This window comes from Sardina pilchardus, chromosome 18 (genome assembly GCF_963854185.1).
Source record: "Sardina pilchardus chromosome 18, fSarPil1.1, whole genome shotgun sequence".
NCBI lineage: Eukaryota > Metazoa > Chordata > Actinopteri > Clupeiformes > Clupeidae > Sardina > Sardina pilchardus.
The window spans coordinates 5,758,197-5,775,696 of record NC_085011.1 but is presented as its reverse complement, the minus strand read 5'-3'; the positions used below and the strand labels follow the sequence as shown (position 1 = coordinate 5,775,696).

Here is a 17,500-nt window from a genome sequence, read left to right as displayed (position 1 = left end):
TTTGCCTCTGCTGTGGGAGCAGGGCTTCTGTTGGAAGAGCCCTATTGCCTTGGGCTACACACGCGGGCACTTCTCAGCACTTGTTGCCATGGAGAACGACGGCTACGACAATCGCGGCGCGGGCGCCAACCTCAACACGGACGACGACGTGACGGTCACCTTCCTGCCTCTGGTGGACAGCGAGAGGAAGCTCCTGCACATCCACTTCCTGTCCGCACAAGAGGTGAGGCGGCGTGACGCGTTGACCATCAGTGTGTTTAAAGTCTAAAGTCTCTGTGTGAGTGAGTGACCACTATGTCTTATTCTAAGACTGAGTCTGCGTCTCAAACTGCATACTTCCATCAGTGCACTGCTAGTGTGTACTGAGCACTTACTTGCATATTGCCCACCTTTTGATGATTAGTACGCTCCCCATATCTGCACTATTTACTTAAGCTAAGTATTTGAAGTGTGCAAGTAGGCGGTTTGAGACACAGCCTAAGAGTGAAGATATAGCTTCAAGAACAGAAAGTTCCTCCTCCTAGTCTTCTAGTCGCCCACCTGATGTATCAACTGGCTCAGCTGGACTTAAACCCTTTGCAGCAGTCCACGTCGTACCTCTGCTGTGTCATATGCTGCCCTGCCGCTTGGGATACGGCTAGAGAACTTGCTGACCATGGAGCTAGTGTTGAAGACCTGAGGAGCATTAAAATTCGCAAACTTTGCCGAACGTTTGCAAGTACAGTATTCCGTCAGCCTTGGGTATTCGGCGAACGTTTGTGAACAATCTCAAACAGTCTGAGGAGATAGTTCTCCGCGAACATACAGTGGAACTGTACGTGAGTTTGACAAAGGTGACAACGCAATTACCATTAGAATGTAATGTTAGCACCAAATCAATCAAATTGAACTGTTCAAAGAAACGTTCAACACGAACGTTCACCACTGTTTGCCAAATTTGAATGCACCTCTGATTGGTCTCCTGCCATGAAGCTACAGTATGACTACTCAAACCCTGACATACCTACTGTAGGACTCTCACAATGCAACCAGTCTTGTTGTCTAGTGTGTTTTGTGTGTTTATCAGTGGAGTCGTTGCCATGTATTTAAAAAAAATTAAAAGAGGCTAAATCTATGTCCGTGTGTGTGTGTGTGTGTGTGTCTGGTGTGTGTCTTGTCTGTGTGTGTGTGTCTGGTGTGTGTCTTGTCTGTGTGTGTGTGTGTCTGGTGTGTGTCTTGTCTGTGTGTGTGTGTGTGTGTGTGTGTGTGTGTGTCTGTGTGTCTGTGTGTCTGTGTGTCGTGTTTTGTGTGTGTGTGGTCTGTGTGTGTGTGTGTGTGTGTGTGTATGTGTCTGTGTGTGTGTGTCTGGTGTGTGTGTGTCCGTGTGTGTCCGTGTGTGTCTTGTCTGTGTGTGTGTGTCCAGATGGGGAACGAGGAGCAGCAGGAGCGTCTGCTGCGTGAGTGGCTGGACTGCTGTGTGACGGAGGGCGGCGTGCTGGTGGCGCTGCAGAAGAGCTCGCGCCGCCGCAACCACCCGCTCGTCACCCAGATGCTGGAGAAGTGGCTGGACGGCTACCGCCAGCTCCGCCCCTGCCCCACCCTCTCCGACGGCGAGGACGAGGATGACGACGACGACGAAGAGTGACGAGGACGACGTAGACGAGGACGAGGAAGATCCGAGTGAATCTGCCCTTTCTCAACAACAATGACAGAAACGACAGAGAAAAGCCTGCCTCTCTCTCTCTCTTTACATAAACACTCTTACACAGACATACATACACACAAACACAACCTAAATAGCATCCTAAAATAAAAGAAAGAAAAAAACAGAGACTGTTGAAAACCTCTTCTTTTGCTGCAGAGCAGGGTATGGGATGGTCTGAAAAATAAAAGGATTCTAGTTTATGAATGCTAACAAACTTTCTAGAGTTTTCTGTCTCTCTTTTTTCCCGACGTGAAATCTTTACCCATAAATGTAGTGCATGTGGCTGTTATAAAAAGAAGTTAAGGATTATACCAGCATTTTAAGCAAAAGCAAAATGACAAAAACCTTTATACTGGTTTATAATGGACAGTTACAAAGCACATTTTCAATTATTTTGTATCATTTTCTGGTCAAAACATAATTGGCTTTTCTAGAAGGGGAGGATTACTGAAGTGTACATGACGTCTTTGGCCATCAAGAAGTTGAGTGGAGATTGTAAAGTATAGGGACTTCATAAAACACGGTGCACATTGACTACAAATAAGATTTATATAAATAGCACCTCAAATAAATATAATTTATCTTTTTTTTTTTTTTCTTGTAAGGGGACAAACCCCTTTTTAACCCTGAATCATTCAGGGTTGAGCTTCAGTCATCCATTTGAACCTGTATGTTTACTTAACAATTTAAAATTTCGTTTGTTTTTTGTGTGGTTTTCAGTGAAAAAATGAAATTGCATTATTTCTTTCTTTTTATGTATGTGTGCGTGTGTGTGTGTGTGTGTGTGTGTGTGTGAGAAAGATTTTTGTTCTTGTTCTTATTGAAGAATTTTTACAGATGCCTACCTGCTGGAAGGACAGAAACATGCTTGTAAGCATCTGTTAGAGTTTACCTGAGTTTGTGTCTATCGAGTACCTCATGTGGATGCGAAAATTTGGTGCTTTTACTTTGAAGAGGGGGAAAGAGGAAGGAATGTGGGGCTCTGTACAACACTAGTGTCCATTAGGTCTTGGAGCTTCGCTCTTGTCTGTAGCCATTTACACACATTTCCTGCAGGTCCTGTTATTTCTTGTAAATCACCAAGGTAACTGTTTCTTTGTGATGTCTGTTGCATTTCTGTCCACTTGTCAGACATTTCCCACATGTGTTTAAAGTATTTAAAGGTGCAATGTGTTGTTTCTGTTGTCGAAAGAAAAAAAAAGGTAGCTTGTTTACACCTACAGCCAATGAGAAGAATGTTTTGCAGAACTTCTGTGCACTCTGTAAAGCTTGTTTGTTTGTTAGTTTTGTTTGTTTGTTTGTTTGTTTTTGTTTCTGTTTTGTACACTGTATTTGCATTTGTTTGGCCCATAGTTTGGCCCAGTGTAAATGACTGCATAAAACATTGCCTGAAACAGGGAAACAGATTTCATTCATAGAGTGCATTGAAGATGTCAAAACTGTTTTCGACAACGCAAAACACATATTACTCTTTTAAACATTTGGGAAAACTAATATTGTATTTTGAAATCTATTTCAGATAATCTGAATGGGTCACGTTTTTAGAACTACTACAAACACGTGGCCAGTATGTCTGTCTTGTGTGGTTTGTTTTGTTCTTTTTATCTTTTTTGTTTTTGTTCTTTTTTGCTTATGACTGGTTTTAAACTGTCTTGTGTGATGGGTGTGTACGTTGTTAAACACTTAATTTAAACCAAAGTGATCATTAACCCAGGTTTGTGGGACATTTGCTGTGAGATAGACCCTCTTTTCGTTTCTCTTTGCCATGGATCACAGTACTGTTCCTCAGCCCTACCTGACTGTGTGTGTCCCTTTCTAGTCAAACACAATTATATGGACATCACTCGTGTTTCTGCTTTGTATGTATGCAATAGATGCTCTTGTGACTATGATGGTATTTGGGATTAGATAAACGGTGGACCTTGTTGGACAGGAGCATATAACGAGGACACGACTTATCAGGAAAAAAAAAAAAGAAAGGCAAAATGTTTTTTGAATGTCCACTTCTAAAGCCTCTATAAACCTTTATCAGAGACCATGTAGCGTGTCTGTGGTCTTTCTTCAGTCCCTCTCTCTTTAAGACTCACGGGGCAGCTCCTGTAGATGAGTGTATGAGCACACAGCAGAATGAAACATGAGTGGACAACATGGCAGCTGCAGCAAAGGTAAAGGCAAAGGTTTTTTTTTTTTTTTTACATGTACATCAGTAGGAGAGTGACTTCCGTCACAATACTTTGCCCAAGAAAATGATTCTACAATGATACAGGCATAAATTGTGAGAAAATCATCTAATGATACATCACAATGACTGGTTAAGTAAACAAAAATACCTTTGCCTAAAATGGCAATCTACTTGCTTTCTTACATGTCAGGAAGTACAGTAGTACTTTGAGGTGCATTTGGCGTTTCCAATGCTGCTGAATCCAAGCGGAAAGTGCAAATCGGAAGACAAAAGAGCTAAAGAAACCTTGACCTTGGAGTTCACCTTTAAAGTTATCAGTGACTGACCACACATACGGAGGACTCTGCTGTTGAAATAAAAGCATTAAAAAAAAGTCCAACTGAAATTAGCTAAAATACATAGTGTGAGGTCACGATTCTTCCCTTGGACCGATGAGACCAAGCTGGATCTTTTTGGGAAGTCACACCATCCCCCTGTTCACAGATGAAAAAGTGAAGGTGTCCAAGAAAAGAACACCTGACCATACACTCTTTTTTTTGACTGGTAATGTTTTGGTCCTGCTGTGTATGGCCCATGGTTCTTCTATGTATGTTATACAGTATGTATGTATGGTATGTATGCATTTAGCTGATGCTTTTACCCAAATCCACTTACAGATACCAAGTGCAGGGGCCAGTCTCCCAGGAGCAACTGGGGGGTCAAGTGCCTTCCTCAAGGGCCCAATGCTGGCAGTTGGGAATTGAACTCACAACTTCCGAGTTGGCCGAGCTCCTTCACCATTATGCTACCATCACCCCATATGAAGCTATAGCCTGGAAAACCATGACTGTGACTCTCTTGAGTCTGGCCTAGATCAATTGGCAAACGTTTATTTTCTGATTTGTGGAAGCTTGTCTGAAGTTTGAAATTAGAAATGTTTGGTAATGACATATGTTAACCACAGGGGACACAACGATAACGATAAGCTTGAAACTTAAATATAATAGAGTAAATGAAAGTGGATCAAAGTATTCCAGACCAAGTAGGCTACTGAAGGGAAAATATATGGAGCGGAAGTGCGTAGGGCTATCATGAAGCTCCATCTCATTCACTTGTCATGGGTCCTAAAAGCACCCCAAATGGATAAGAAATTAGGGTACTGTGAAGTGAGAAGCCCTGATCGGAATCCTGAGAGCTGAAACATGCAGCCTGCAGAGCACAACCCACAACAGCTACAGCAGTTTGCTTAAGAGAGACTGGACTAAACCAATTGACATGCAAGAGATTCATTAGAAAAAGTTGCAGTGATTGCCTCTAAAGATTGTGCAATCCATGGTCAGGTAAAGGATACCATAATTTTTGTCCATGAATAAATGATGGATGCCATTTTTAATGTTTTTTTTTTTTCTTATTTTTTCAAAGGAGGGTACCAACAAATGTGGCCATGACTACTGTATACAACCCTGTGAGGTCATGAGGCTGAGGTAATATTTCACTCTTCTCTGGGTGCCTCTCAACATGCCTCCTCGATCCTCGATCCTCGAGGGGCGTTCCCACTGATCTATAACTAACACTGGATAGACTATCCCATTGTTTCCCCCCCATCATTCTTTATGTAGATCAGTGAGGATCGAGGCATCGAGGAGCGAGGGAGGACGTATAAACGCTGCATGAGAGGCACCCTCTGTGTTGCACCTAGTGCTGATACTACCCCCTAGTGGATATGACCACTCACTACACGTAGCACACTCCAGAGGAGCCCACTGCATGGCAAATAAATATTTTACTCTCATCTGAAAAGCTGCCCCTCTTCAGGTACTTTAACTTTTTATATGTTGCGTGCTTCAGTCCACTATGAGAATCTTGTAGAAATTCTACTCAGTCATACTATCAACAACTCTTCAGTTTGGAAGTTTGGCAGCGCATTTTCCCAACATAACAGTGCATGCATGCACAGACACTGTGGCCACCGTGAAGTCAGACACACAAAGTTAGGAGATAGATGCACAACGTGATTGGTTTATTCAGTTTCACCTCGCCGGAGAGGTCTCATCCGTTTCAGCGTCTCCTCCAAGCCATAGCTTCCTGCTTCCTATCAGCGCCACACTCGGCCCCTAAATGTCTGATTATACAGACCATGGACTGCTAGTTAGGGGACAGAAGACTTGACATGTGCAGACGCTGTGTTTGTTCAATCTGTAGGTCAAGCTTAGTGTTTACTGATGGGCAATTGCTCTACAATGCCTGTATTCTCCTAACATATTCCAGCACTGGTATGTGAAACACCACATACTTATTTGACAGAGGCCAGGGGTTTTTAATCAGAGATCCATCAAGTCATTTGGGAGCCTCTGATATTGAACTTCACTGCTATAATCACTTTTTTACATCACAACCCACAATAGTGGTCCCAATGCTGCTTCAAGGCCAGAATGGTTGTCCCTGTATCACAGTCACTTGAAAGCTCTCGAATTAGACAAGCACAAATGTCGAAAGAGACCTTTCATTAGATGATCTGGACCGCTAATGTGTGCACTGTGCAAAAAGTGTGCCACTCTGTCCCAGTTATCAACTACTCCACAAACTGGTCATGCTTGTTTCTTATCCATTTAAATAGCATAGTAATGGGTTCAAATAACAGGTATTTTCCATTCAGAATGGACTTACATGTAATATGCAACAGCAATTTTTCAATTAGCATTTTATTGCGAATTGCCTTAATGATTGATGAATCAGTATATGCCGCTGAATGGCTTCCATGGCAGCTGTGTGTTTTTGGTATATTGACCCTTCATGCCACCCTTCCACTGCTGTATCTGTGATTCAGCTTAATGTAAAAAGTACATTCTAATTTCAAGGCTTCATATTGCAATCGGAAAGATGGTTGACCCATCTGTGTCAAAATTATGTCAAAATTCAGCTGGTAGGCCTACTATACGCTTCTTGCCTAGTCTGGCTCAACAGTGCTCAATTGCAACATGAGGGGTGACTTTTTTTGTGAATATATTTGTATTGCTTTCACATAAACAAAACAAAACAAATTACACACCAAATAGCAATGCATAATGTACTGTAAAACGTAGCTGGGGTGACTTTTTAGTGCAGTGACCAGAAGCAGTGGCAAAATGTTCACTGGTAATCTTCATGAGACCAGGCGGTGTTGTCAGTGGTCACTCTTGCACATTCAGATACAGTGCGATGTCCCGTTCAGCTGAATGTAAAGATGGAAATTGAAGTGTATGAGTGATCGGTAATGCTGCAAACCTACTGTAGGAAGGGCTTGAACAGTCCTATAATGGAAGACAGCCATTGGAATCTTTTTGGGATAAAATGCTATAGGAATACAAAAGACATTATAGGCACCTTATAGTATTTTGGGACATACATTAGTGTAGAGGCACCATAAACCTATAGGCTACTATAAGAATGCTGTAGAGGGCAAGGACAGTATAAAGGTAGGCTATTACAGAATATAGGCCTACCATAGAAATCTTGGGGTGGATTGTTGATGTGCTATTATCTATGCTTTTTTTTCATCAGAAGACAGTTTCAGTCATACAACCAAGTATCCTACTACTCAAACAATCTCACACAAACCTGAGCAGCAGTTCAGAGTAGGTTTCTTGGCAGCATTACCACAAATGGACAGCAGATGGCAGCTCCTACTCACCAAGGCAGTTCCAGGTCAAACGCGGCCCGTAGGAAACCTCTTGTGCACCTGAACACATCTTACGCCATTCACCAAACAACTGTAATGTAGGCTACCTCTAGGCCTGTGTAATAGGCTACTTCCAGATATGTCTGGTATCTACGATCATTGGACCTGGTCGCGTTAAAAATATAGTATTTAAGCTATAGGCTACTGGTGAAATTACTTTAAATATGTATAAGATTGGCAACAGTAGGCCTGAACCTCAAATCCGATATCAAGAAACTTTGCTCTACAATTTTAAGTTAGGCTAACTGTTTAGATCTATCGTCGCATGTCTGCAACATTTCCATAATTTCCTCATGCGTTTCTACCATTTCACTTCACCCATGAAGCAATATGTATGCAATGCAAAAATGTATCTTAAAACAGTTAAAGTCTGCGATTTGAATTACGCACATTGAACTAGTTCAGGTAGCCTATTCAAACGCCTCTGCTAGTCTAGATTCAGAGGTATTGTAATTTGTTTGCACACTGCTTTTAAGACAGCGGATGGAACAATATGTTGATGGTGATGTAGGTTAAGTGGCGGTATCATAAATTATTGAGTTAAACAAAATAGCCTACACAAAATGGTTACGCGCCATGGGGAGAATAATGACTGAGGGCTTCAACGGAAAAGAGAGGCAAAGAGGCGCAGCAGGAAAAATAGACAACTCCTGTAGGCTAGTAGGTTTTGTTTTGCGTTAGCTACCAGCAGCCAAAAGATTCCTTCAAAACTTACCTACCTACCTGCTGGCTTGGCTGGCAGTGCCTGCATCCGATAGAGATCTGGGTCTGACAACATGCAGAGGATCGAGGGGAGGGGAGGGGAGTGGAGTGGAGCGCATGGCAGAAGAATATAGAAAGGAGAGGGGGAGCCAATAAGACACTCCAGCAGTCAGCGGGACAGGGGTTCAAGACAGTCTACGCGGGGATACATCACGCAAGGGAAATACAGGATTAGGGCATAGTGGAGCGGATTTAGGTGTTGTATAGGCTATCTGGAAGCTTTGGAGCAGTTGAAGTGATTGTTTGTACCCGCTGCGAGCACAGGTTTTCATTCAGTTATTTGTCTATTATAAAGTAGGCTACATTTCCAGCGGTGGAAGTCCACTTTTCCTTCTTGGAGGCAAAATTTTGAGAGAACATAGTCAAGCGCGGAGAAAGTGTGGATTGTGACAAAGTTTTCGGACTGCGTACGACCGAGAAGAAGGGGAACATCCAAGATGCGCACTCTGGTTCTACTGGTCCTGTCCTGCCTCCTGTGCGCCGGACGCTCGCAGAAATTCTCTGCCCTCACGGTAGGAATCAAGTCTATCCAGCGAGCGGCAAATTACGCACAGATAGCCTAATTCTACTAGCATTTGTGTTTGTAAGTGGAAATGGATTTGAACGTGTTTGTCATTTGATTTTAGCAAATACAATTCGGCGTGATTTAATTTTCGTCTTGGGAATCGGGGGGATTTGTCCGGCTCCCTAGATACTTTTAGGCAAGTTGAAAGTTGTAGGTTGGCAGGTCCCGTTGGAAAACACACATAAAAGCTAATAACAAAGAGCCAAAAGTATTTAAGCAATTAAAATATAAAACTGTGATCTTCCAGCAGACCCTGTCAACAAAATCCTTAATGCTCTGCAGGAGAAATCAGAATAGCATGTGGTTTAGTTTAGTGGTTGAATTGTCCCAACTTTTTAGCCTTAGCTGTATTCAAGTGGGCCGGGAATTTAAAATGTGGAATGTTTTACTGGGACAAAACATGAAAGTAAGTAAGGATCGACTTTATATCCCACGGGACTAGCAGTGCAGATTATTAGAAAGATATGCGAAATGTGAAGTTTGATCTGTATAAATTAAGAATGTTTGCAGGCACCACGCATGCACGCATCCATGTACTTTATTAATAAACAACTCAACTCATCCTATCTAATATGTTTTGCACTACAGAATTTCAATCTCATTATTATTGAACTCTCATACTATCACCCCTTATTTATTCTCAACTTGAATTACTTTTATCCACACGTACTTGATGAGCAAGTTGGAAAAGCAGCAGTGGCAGGACAGTTGACAGCCAGATTTCTGTGAACATTGAATATTATTATCCAGTACGAGGAGATTTCCTGACAGCTAGGAATCTGTCCATAGACTCAAGGCTGTGCCTACTGGGCCACAAGAATTGGGCCGGTGCGGTGCTGCTGGCAGTGGCAAGAGGGGCATAAGGCAGCTGGCAGGCTGACCCAACAGAGGGGGCTTTGGAGGGTTGGTGAGCCAGGGGATTTACATAAGGCCAATAACACGCTCACCGCCTGCCAAATAGTTTTGCACTTGATTGACATTGTGGGAACAGGCCATTCTCTGATCCAGCGGGCCACAACAGTCAATATTTGGGGCTGACTCAGGTAACTTAATTGAGCAAGTTAAGCAGGTATGCCAGATTATAAGTATTTTACACCTTTTTTTGTGTAAATGCTGCTCATTTCATTTTAAGAGATATGTGGCACCTTTAACAGAGGACAGAGGGATTTTTTTTCTCAAATTGAAAATATATTTTTAAAAAATCCAAAAATGTCATCAAGGTTTCTCTCTTATGAGGGTTGGATTTTCATACTGTATGTTTACTGACTGCTTCTCCTCCACCACCCTTGTTTTCTGCTCCTGGACTGATCCAGTTTTATTTGTCCGCTTGTTCCATCCACTGTCATGGCACATTCGGAATCTTTGTTCTGAAGGTATCCAGTGAAATGCTCTTGTCTGGCAGAATGTTTAGGTGCTTTACTGGAGCGTCTGGCTTTTTCCTTTCGCCTGTATCTGTCTGCTCTGTTAGACCATCACAACCCCCCCACCCCCCCCCCCCCCCCCCCACCCAAATCCCCAAGAAGAAAGGCAAGAAGAGAAAGAAAACAGCCCTGCTCTGCTCTGCTCTGCTCTGGTCTGGTTGTCTGTGTCTGCGACTGCACTGTCTCAGGCAGATCCCTGTGCGCACTACAGGCCCTTTCTGGGGCTCGTCTCTTCTTCGTCTCTTCCTCTTCTCTTCCTCCTCCTCCTCTGCCTGACGGTGCTGATGGGGTCGTTAGTGGCGTTGGGCAAGAAGCAGCTGCGCCGCCTGCCAGGGGTTTCCTGTTGGCCAAAACGCAAGGGCTTCTGCTGCTGCCATGCAGCTCAACCGGCCAACTATGTGGCCGTCAAAATTAGGCCTGAACTCCGCTGCGGTTTCTCTTGGGTACCTGCTGCTGTCTGCTGCACTGGGGATAGGCAGTTCAGCACACATGCTATTGTTTACAAGGGCTAAAGGCAGAGGTGGTTATGGGTGTGTGTGTGTGTGTGTGTGTGTGGGGGGGGTGCAGTTGGAATTGCTGCTTTCCCTGACAGTCACAAGGCCTGGAGGGGCTGAAGTTATGGCTTCTTATCAACAGGCTCTGCCAGGCCCTGCCACAGTTCCTCTTCCCTTGTCTTTCTAGTGTGTGTGTGGGGGGGGTATGTGTTTGTGTGTGTGTGTGTGGGGGGGGTGGGATGCTGTGCAGCGTCGATCCTGCGGGAGTAGCGTGGCTGATAGCGTGTGGTCGCATGAGCAGGAGCACTCTGGGGGCCGGGGGCACCACTAGCACAGGACAGTATAGCACAGCACAGAACAGCACAGCACAGCACAGCACAGCACAGTATAGCACAGCACAGCACAGCACAGCACAGCACAGTATAGCACAGCACAGCACAGCACAGAACAGCACAGCACAGCACAGCACAGCACAGCACAGCACAACACAGCACAGCACAGCACAACACAGCACAGCACAGCACAGCACAGAGCATCCCACCAGCACAGCACAGCACAGCGCAGCGCAGCACACCACCAGCACAGCACATCACTACACAGCATAGCACAACACAACAGCACAGCACAGCACAGCACAACACAGCACAGCACAGCACAGAGCATCCCACCAGCACAGCACAGCACAGCGCAGCGCAGCACACCACCAGCACAGCACATCACTACACAGCACAGCACAACACAACAGCACAGCACAGCACACCACAGCACAGCACATCACAGCACAGCGCAGCACAGCATAGCAGCACAACACAACACATCACATTCCACCAGCGCAGCACAGAACAGCACAGCACAGCGCATCCCACCAGTGCAGCCAGCTGGCAGCGTGCAAGAGAGAGAGAGAGGGAGAGAGAGAGAGAGAGGTAGAGAGAGAGAGCGAGGGAGAGCGAGGGCAGGGGCTCACTGGTCCTGGACCATGGGCTGGTAGTAGGGGACGGGAACGGGGACGGGAACGGGGGAAAGAATGCACCGTGTCAGAGCTCTGGCCGTGTGATTTAGTGTGGGGCGCAGCGGCCGCCGCCCCCGGTGTCATTATTTATGGGACATGCAAGGATGCCTCAATATCCAAATGGAAACAAATGGCTGTGGGTTGTTAACCCAGAGGTGGAGGGGTCAGGGAGCCACTCTCCCGTCTGCCCTGAGCACCGAGGAATGTGGGAGGAAGCTTTGCATTGTGCAGGCTCACATCTGCAATCTGCAATCACACTGATTCACACACACACACACACACACACACACACACACACACTGCTTTATACACACACTCTCATGCACACAGACATATATACAAATGCTCTCATGCACAGGCATACACATGAACAGGCAAACTTGCTCACACACACACACACACAGACACACACATACGCAAAACACGCACACACACACACACGCACAGACACACACACGCACACACACACACAGTCTAATCCCAGCCCACCATTCCATCTACAAGCACAATAAACAAACAAGGGCTTCACATTAGGCCCAGTGTTGCTCTCATATCTCCCAGCCCCCGAGAGGCAGGAGGAGTATCAAGTGCCGCTGCAGCGCTGAGACTCTGCTCTGCTCTCAACCTGCCTGAAGCCCCTCTCCCTCTCGCTCTCCCTGCGCCGCTTTATTAGTGACAACCAATTGTGTTTCTTGGTCCCAAAACCAGCAATTAGATTTCATGACTCTGGGTCGGCCAGATGAACGCAGTTTATCCATCTCTCTCTCTCTCTCTCTCTCTCTCTCTCTCTCTCTCTCTCTCTCTCTCTCTCTCTCTCTCTCTCTCTCTCTCTCTCTCTCTCTCTCTCGCTCTGTCGAGGAGTCATACCAGGCCAGCAGTGTGGGGAAAATTAAGATGGTGCCTTTGCTTGGATTTTAAATTAGTTTTGATCCATGCAACAGCAGAGGATGTGGTTGTAATGTCAGCATCCCAGGCAAGTCTGACTGTACGAACCTTGGACCATTGTCTGATCCCAGAGACTGAGAAAATGTGCCCTAAGCACTTTTTCCTGAGTGATATTCCATGAGAGCTGTGTTTGAGAGCGAGAGAGACAGAGGGAGAGAGAGAAGGGGAGAAAAAGAGAGAGAGAGAGAGACAGACATGCTTCTTTATTAGAGGTGAAGCAGAAAAAACAGCACCATGAAGGAGCCTTTGCTCTTATCTATCCAACAAAAAAAAACATCCAAGTTGGTTGAACATGACCTGCCCCCCATGTCAAATGTAGCCCCCATACTTACATAAAACCATGCACCTGCATGGAAGGAAAAAAAAGATCTTTTTTCAACCATACCCTTTTCACATGACTACCACTGGCCCTTTCACAGAAAACTTTTCTTTTCTTCTCCCCCTCTCCCTCCCTCCCTCTCTCCCTCCCTCCCTCCTTCTCTCCCTCTCTCCTTCCCCTCCTCTCCTACATCTTTCACAGCAATTAAACGCCTTCGCCTTTGATTGAGTTAATAGCCTGGTTAAAAAGCTGTCACTTTCTTTCCCTTTCCACCATGCTGGTAACTAATGATTCCCAGCAAATCCCGGCGTTCCTCAAGGAAGCTCCCGCCGCGCCGATTTAACACGTTTTTTGCCGCGGCTCACAGCCAGGGCCCCCGTCGGGCCGAGGTTGTGTGAGAGGGGCCCTCTCGGGGGGCCTCGGGAGCGGGGGGGCCTGGCCCCCATGGCCCCTCAATATGGCACAATGTGCTCTCTGCTGGAGTCTCGCCTCCAGAACCTTCCATTCAGACCCACAGTGTCTGGGCGCCGGGAGGGGGTAATAGGATTTGATTTGTACGCTGGTGGGTCCTGAAAAAAAACCTGTCAGATTTCTCTCAGTCTCTCACCCTCCCCCCCCACCCCTCCCTCTCCGCTCTCGCTCCTTTTAGTTGCTGGACTTAAGTCCTCATAATTGCTTTGTTTTAGCTGTTCAGCACTCATTTTCCTTTTCTTTCTTTCTCTCTTTCTTTCTGTCTTTCATTCTTTCTTTTTTCAGGGTGGGAATGGACACACAGAACAAGACAAAGGCAGCTGTGGGGACTCAGTAGGGTGGGGTGGGAGAGGGGGATAGAGAGAGAGAGAGAGAGAGAGAGAGAAGGAGAGAGAGAGAAGGAGAGAGAGAGAAAAAGATTCAAGCCTGAACAAGCGACCCTTTTTCCCCCCTCTCGGGCTCTTCTCCTCTGCCTGCGGTCTCCCTCTCTGGGCCGTGTCTGAGTCATAAGTCATGGCAGAGACCTGCTGCTGCTGCTGCTGCTGGCGATGGTGCTGTGCTGGTGCTGTGCTGGTGGTGATGGTGGTGATGGCGTTCATCCATCCATCACTGCCACCTCCATGCCTCCCCGTCCCCCGGGAGGCTGCCCTGTCTGGGGCTGGGGCTTGGGCTGGGGTGCTCCAGAGTGAGATGTCACCGGAGAGTCGGCCCCGTCTGTCCACCCCCAGCCCCCAGCCCCCCCCATCCATCACTCCAGGCTGACTGCTGGTGGAGGGAAAACCTGAACCAGGCACCAGGAAGGAGTAGCCCGCTACATAGGCATGCAGTAATACTTACAGGCATGTGTTTAATATACATAGAATTTATCATTCTTTTCAAACTCTCTTAAATTAAATTAGATTACATGTCCATTCGATTTCTGTTGGATAGATCCATTCTTATAAGAACTCACAGGATTTCTGTTAGCTTTGCCGTTAGATTTCTATCCCTCCTACTTTAGCGTACGACTTGAGGCTCTTTCTATTAAGGGCCCTGAGCAGGATTAGCTGTATGACTATGAGTTTTATTCTGGACTTGTGGGCCTCGTGGGAGCTGAGAAGTGTGAACAGTGCTGGGTTATGTGGCGTCAAGAGGAGACTCAAGATGACTGACAAAGGAGCGTTTTGTTCGGGGAAATGCCTACAGCCAGACACAGACATGGAAAGCTATAACTGTTCTCACCGCGTCACATAGCAAAGCGCTAATCCTCTTAAACGCCACACCACGCTCTTTATCCAAACAGTGTTTAGCTAGCGCGCTCTCGCGCTCTCACACTCTCTCGCATTGCTTTGCTGATTGAAGGCAAAGTTCAGTGTGCGAGGTTCAGAGCAAGTTGAACAAGTTTTGTCCGTAAACACTCTTCATGTCGGACACCTCATGTGTAGAAAGTCTTTTGTCTAAGCTGTCAGCTGGGCAGCCCCCCCCCCCCCCCCCCCCCCGCCCTGGCTGGCTCTTAGTCCAGCCAGATCACTGGCCCGGCCTGCTGGAGGCCTTGGCTGTGGAGGGCCGACTGGGCTGACCGCGGCGGATGGCTGGACAGGGCTGATCGTGATTGGAGCTGATCTTGGCTGGCCCAGTTTGGTGACGCGCAAGTTGTTGTTTCGGACAACTCTTTTCATGCTGTCCGCGCTTCATCAGACGGGAGACCGGAGAGCTGTGAAAAGAGGCGGCTCGGCAGCGGGGGTGGTGCAGTGGTGGGTGGCTGTGTGTGTGTGTGTGTGTGTGTGTGTTTGTGTGTGTGTGTGTGTGTGTGGATGTGTGTGTGTGTGTGTGTGGATGTGTGTGTGTGTGTGTGTGTGTGGATGTGTGTGTGTGTGTGTGTGTGTGTGTGTGTGTGTGTGTGTGTGTGTGTGTGTGTGTGGATGTGTGTGGATGTGTGTGTGTGTGTGTGTGTGTGTGTGTGTGTGTGTGTGTGTGTGGGTGGGGAGGTGGGTTGAGGGGGGTTTGCAGCTGCAGGCCCATCAAGCTAAAACGATGATGTTCCAGCAGGATGATTGGGAGGCTAAAGGGGTGTGGGGGGTCTGGGGGTGGCAGAGTTCGCTGACCCCAGACGACGGGGGACTGTCAGTCAGAAGCGGTGGCACAGAGAAGAGGGAAGGGAAGAGTGTGTGGGGGGGCACGGGGTGGGGGCACGGGGTGGGGGGAGTGTGCAGTTATGGCAAGGGGCTCTGGGGCAGTCCCAGACCTCCCATCTCACTGGCAGACATGGCCAGCAAAATGACAGCCTTTCATTTGGATGTTAACATTCATGCATTCATGATGGCGCTCCGAATTAAGTCGGGGAGAAGAGGAAATCAGACACTCGGGGGGTGAGTGAGTGCACGTAGCCCTGGAGTAGTTCTGTGAGACGAGGGTGGTGCCGGGGGGGGGAGGGGGGGGGGTCTGTCTGGAAGGAATTAATGGAGTTTTGTCGTCTATTATACGCTCTCATAAATGAAGGACACACAAACAGGCCTGACAGAGCAAAGAGGATGCAACCTTTTGTGAGTGCTCTACAACAGGGGCGTGTGGACTTCCGCTTCTGTTGCCCCTTGCTCTTGAACGTTCTCTTGTCCTCCCCCTGAGCCCTGCACTTGTTGCAGTGTGCTGGGAGAGTGTCTTTCTCTTTCTTGATCCTCCGATAGGCCCCAGTGGGGCAGGGGCCACGGCCAACATGAAAAGGTGCATAATTGAGAAAATAAAGAGAAAGAGAGAGGGAGAGAGAGAGAGAGAGAGAGAGAGAGAGAGAGAGAGAGAGAGAGAGAGAGAGAGAGAGAGAGAGAGAGAGAGAGAGAGAGAGAGAGGAGGGGAATTCATTCATGCCGAATGTGTTTGAGCCAGCCTCTCCCATCGCATTCATCCCTGGCTGATTTATGGTGAAAGATGAAGAGAGCCCCCCCCTCTCGCTCCACCCCCCTCCACCCAGCTTGGCTGAGGGCAATACCAAGAAACACTCATCCAGGTGCACAGCCCCCCTCCAGCATTCTCTCATTCCCTCTCTCTCCCTTTTTCTCTTTCACTCTCCCCCCTTCTCTCTCTCTCTCTCCCTTTCTCTTTCTGTCTCTTTCTCTCCCTCTTCCCCTTTCTTTTCTCTCTCTCTCTCTCTCTCTCTCTCTCTCTCTCTCTCTGCCTGTCTAAACACTGGAGGCCTTCTCCAGCCCTGTCTGAGGGGGAGCTCATTTGTAAGATGTCAGAGACGGCTAATTTCTTTATTCTCTGTAATGATTCAGCCCACCAATTTGTAGGGAATGTCTTCTTCCCCCCGGTAGACGCTATTGATTTATACGGCAGAGGTGGCTTGAGAAAGGTATGTTTGGCTCCAGGCCATGGCATTGGGGTGATGTTGCAATGTGGAAACGGGAAATTCATTTAAGAGTGTTCATTACAAAGTTAATCGGTAGATCAGTAAATGCAATAAATCTGTGATCACGTCGTTATCAGTTTCATTTACAGTAATAGGCAGGGTATTTAATGGCCAATGTACACAAAAGCTGTGGTCAAAACACAGCTGTGTAAGTTAAAAACACCTCTGTAATGTTCAGAACAAGTGTTAAGCCCCTGCCCCCCACCCCTCCCTCCCCCCAAACTGTTTTTGCACGGACGTTTTTCACTCTCGTCTCATCCCATAAACATAGCAACAGTGCCCAGAGCCATGACTGCGCTTTACTGACACAAAACAGCACACAGTGTGTGTGTGTTTCTCTGTGTGTCTCTCTATGTGTGTGTGTGTGTGTGTGTGTGTGTGTGTGTGTGTGTGTGTGTGTGTGTGTGTATGTGTGTGTGTGTATGTGTGTGTGTGTGTGTGTATGTGTGTGTGTGTTTGTGTGTGTGTGTGTGTGTGTGTGTCTGAGCCAGGCATCCGTTCACTGTCTCCTCATTCAGCAGAGCAGGCAGTCAGTCAGTCAGTCAATCAGTCAGAGTAGACCGCTGCTG

At 46.8% G+C, this 17,500-nt stretch overlaps 2 protein-coding genes across 3 annotated transcripts in view; both read left to right on the top strand.

The window, feature by feature from the left end:
- Nucleotides 1-3,714, top strand: part of LOC134063566 (ubiquitin thioesterase zranb1-B-like) — a 25,333-nt gene extending 21,619 nt beyond the window's left edge. Inside the window, exons 10-11 of the mRNA XM_062519144.1 lie at nucleotides 1-223; nucleotides 1,403-3,714. The exon at nucleotides 1-223 is cut by the window's left edge and continues 7 nt beyond it. Coding sequence (XP_062375128.1) covers nucleotides 1-223; nucleotides 1,403-1,624 — 445 coding nt within the window. The 3' untranslated portion in view covers nucleotides 1,625-3,714. The remainder of the gene's footprint in view (nucleotides 224-1,402) is intronic.
- A 4,727-nt stretch (nucleotides 3,715-8,441) lies between these two features.
- Nucleotides 8,442-17,500, top strand: part of smoc2 (SPARC related modular calcium binding 2) — a 35,583-nt gene continuing 26,524 nt past the window's right edge. For both annotated transcript variants that reach the window (XM_062519143.1, XM_062519142.1), the window contains exon 1: nucleotides 8,442-8,837. In XM_062519143.1, the coding sequence (XP_062375127.1) occupies nucleotides 8,763-8,837 (75 nt within the window). In that variant the 5' untranslated portion in view covers nucleotides 8,442-8,762. The remainder of the gene's footprint in view (nucleotides 8,838-17,500) is intronic.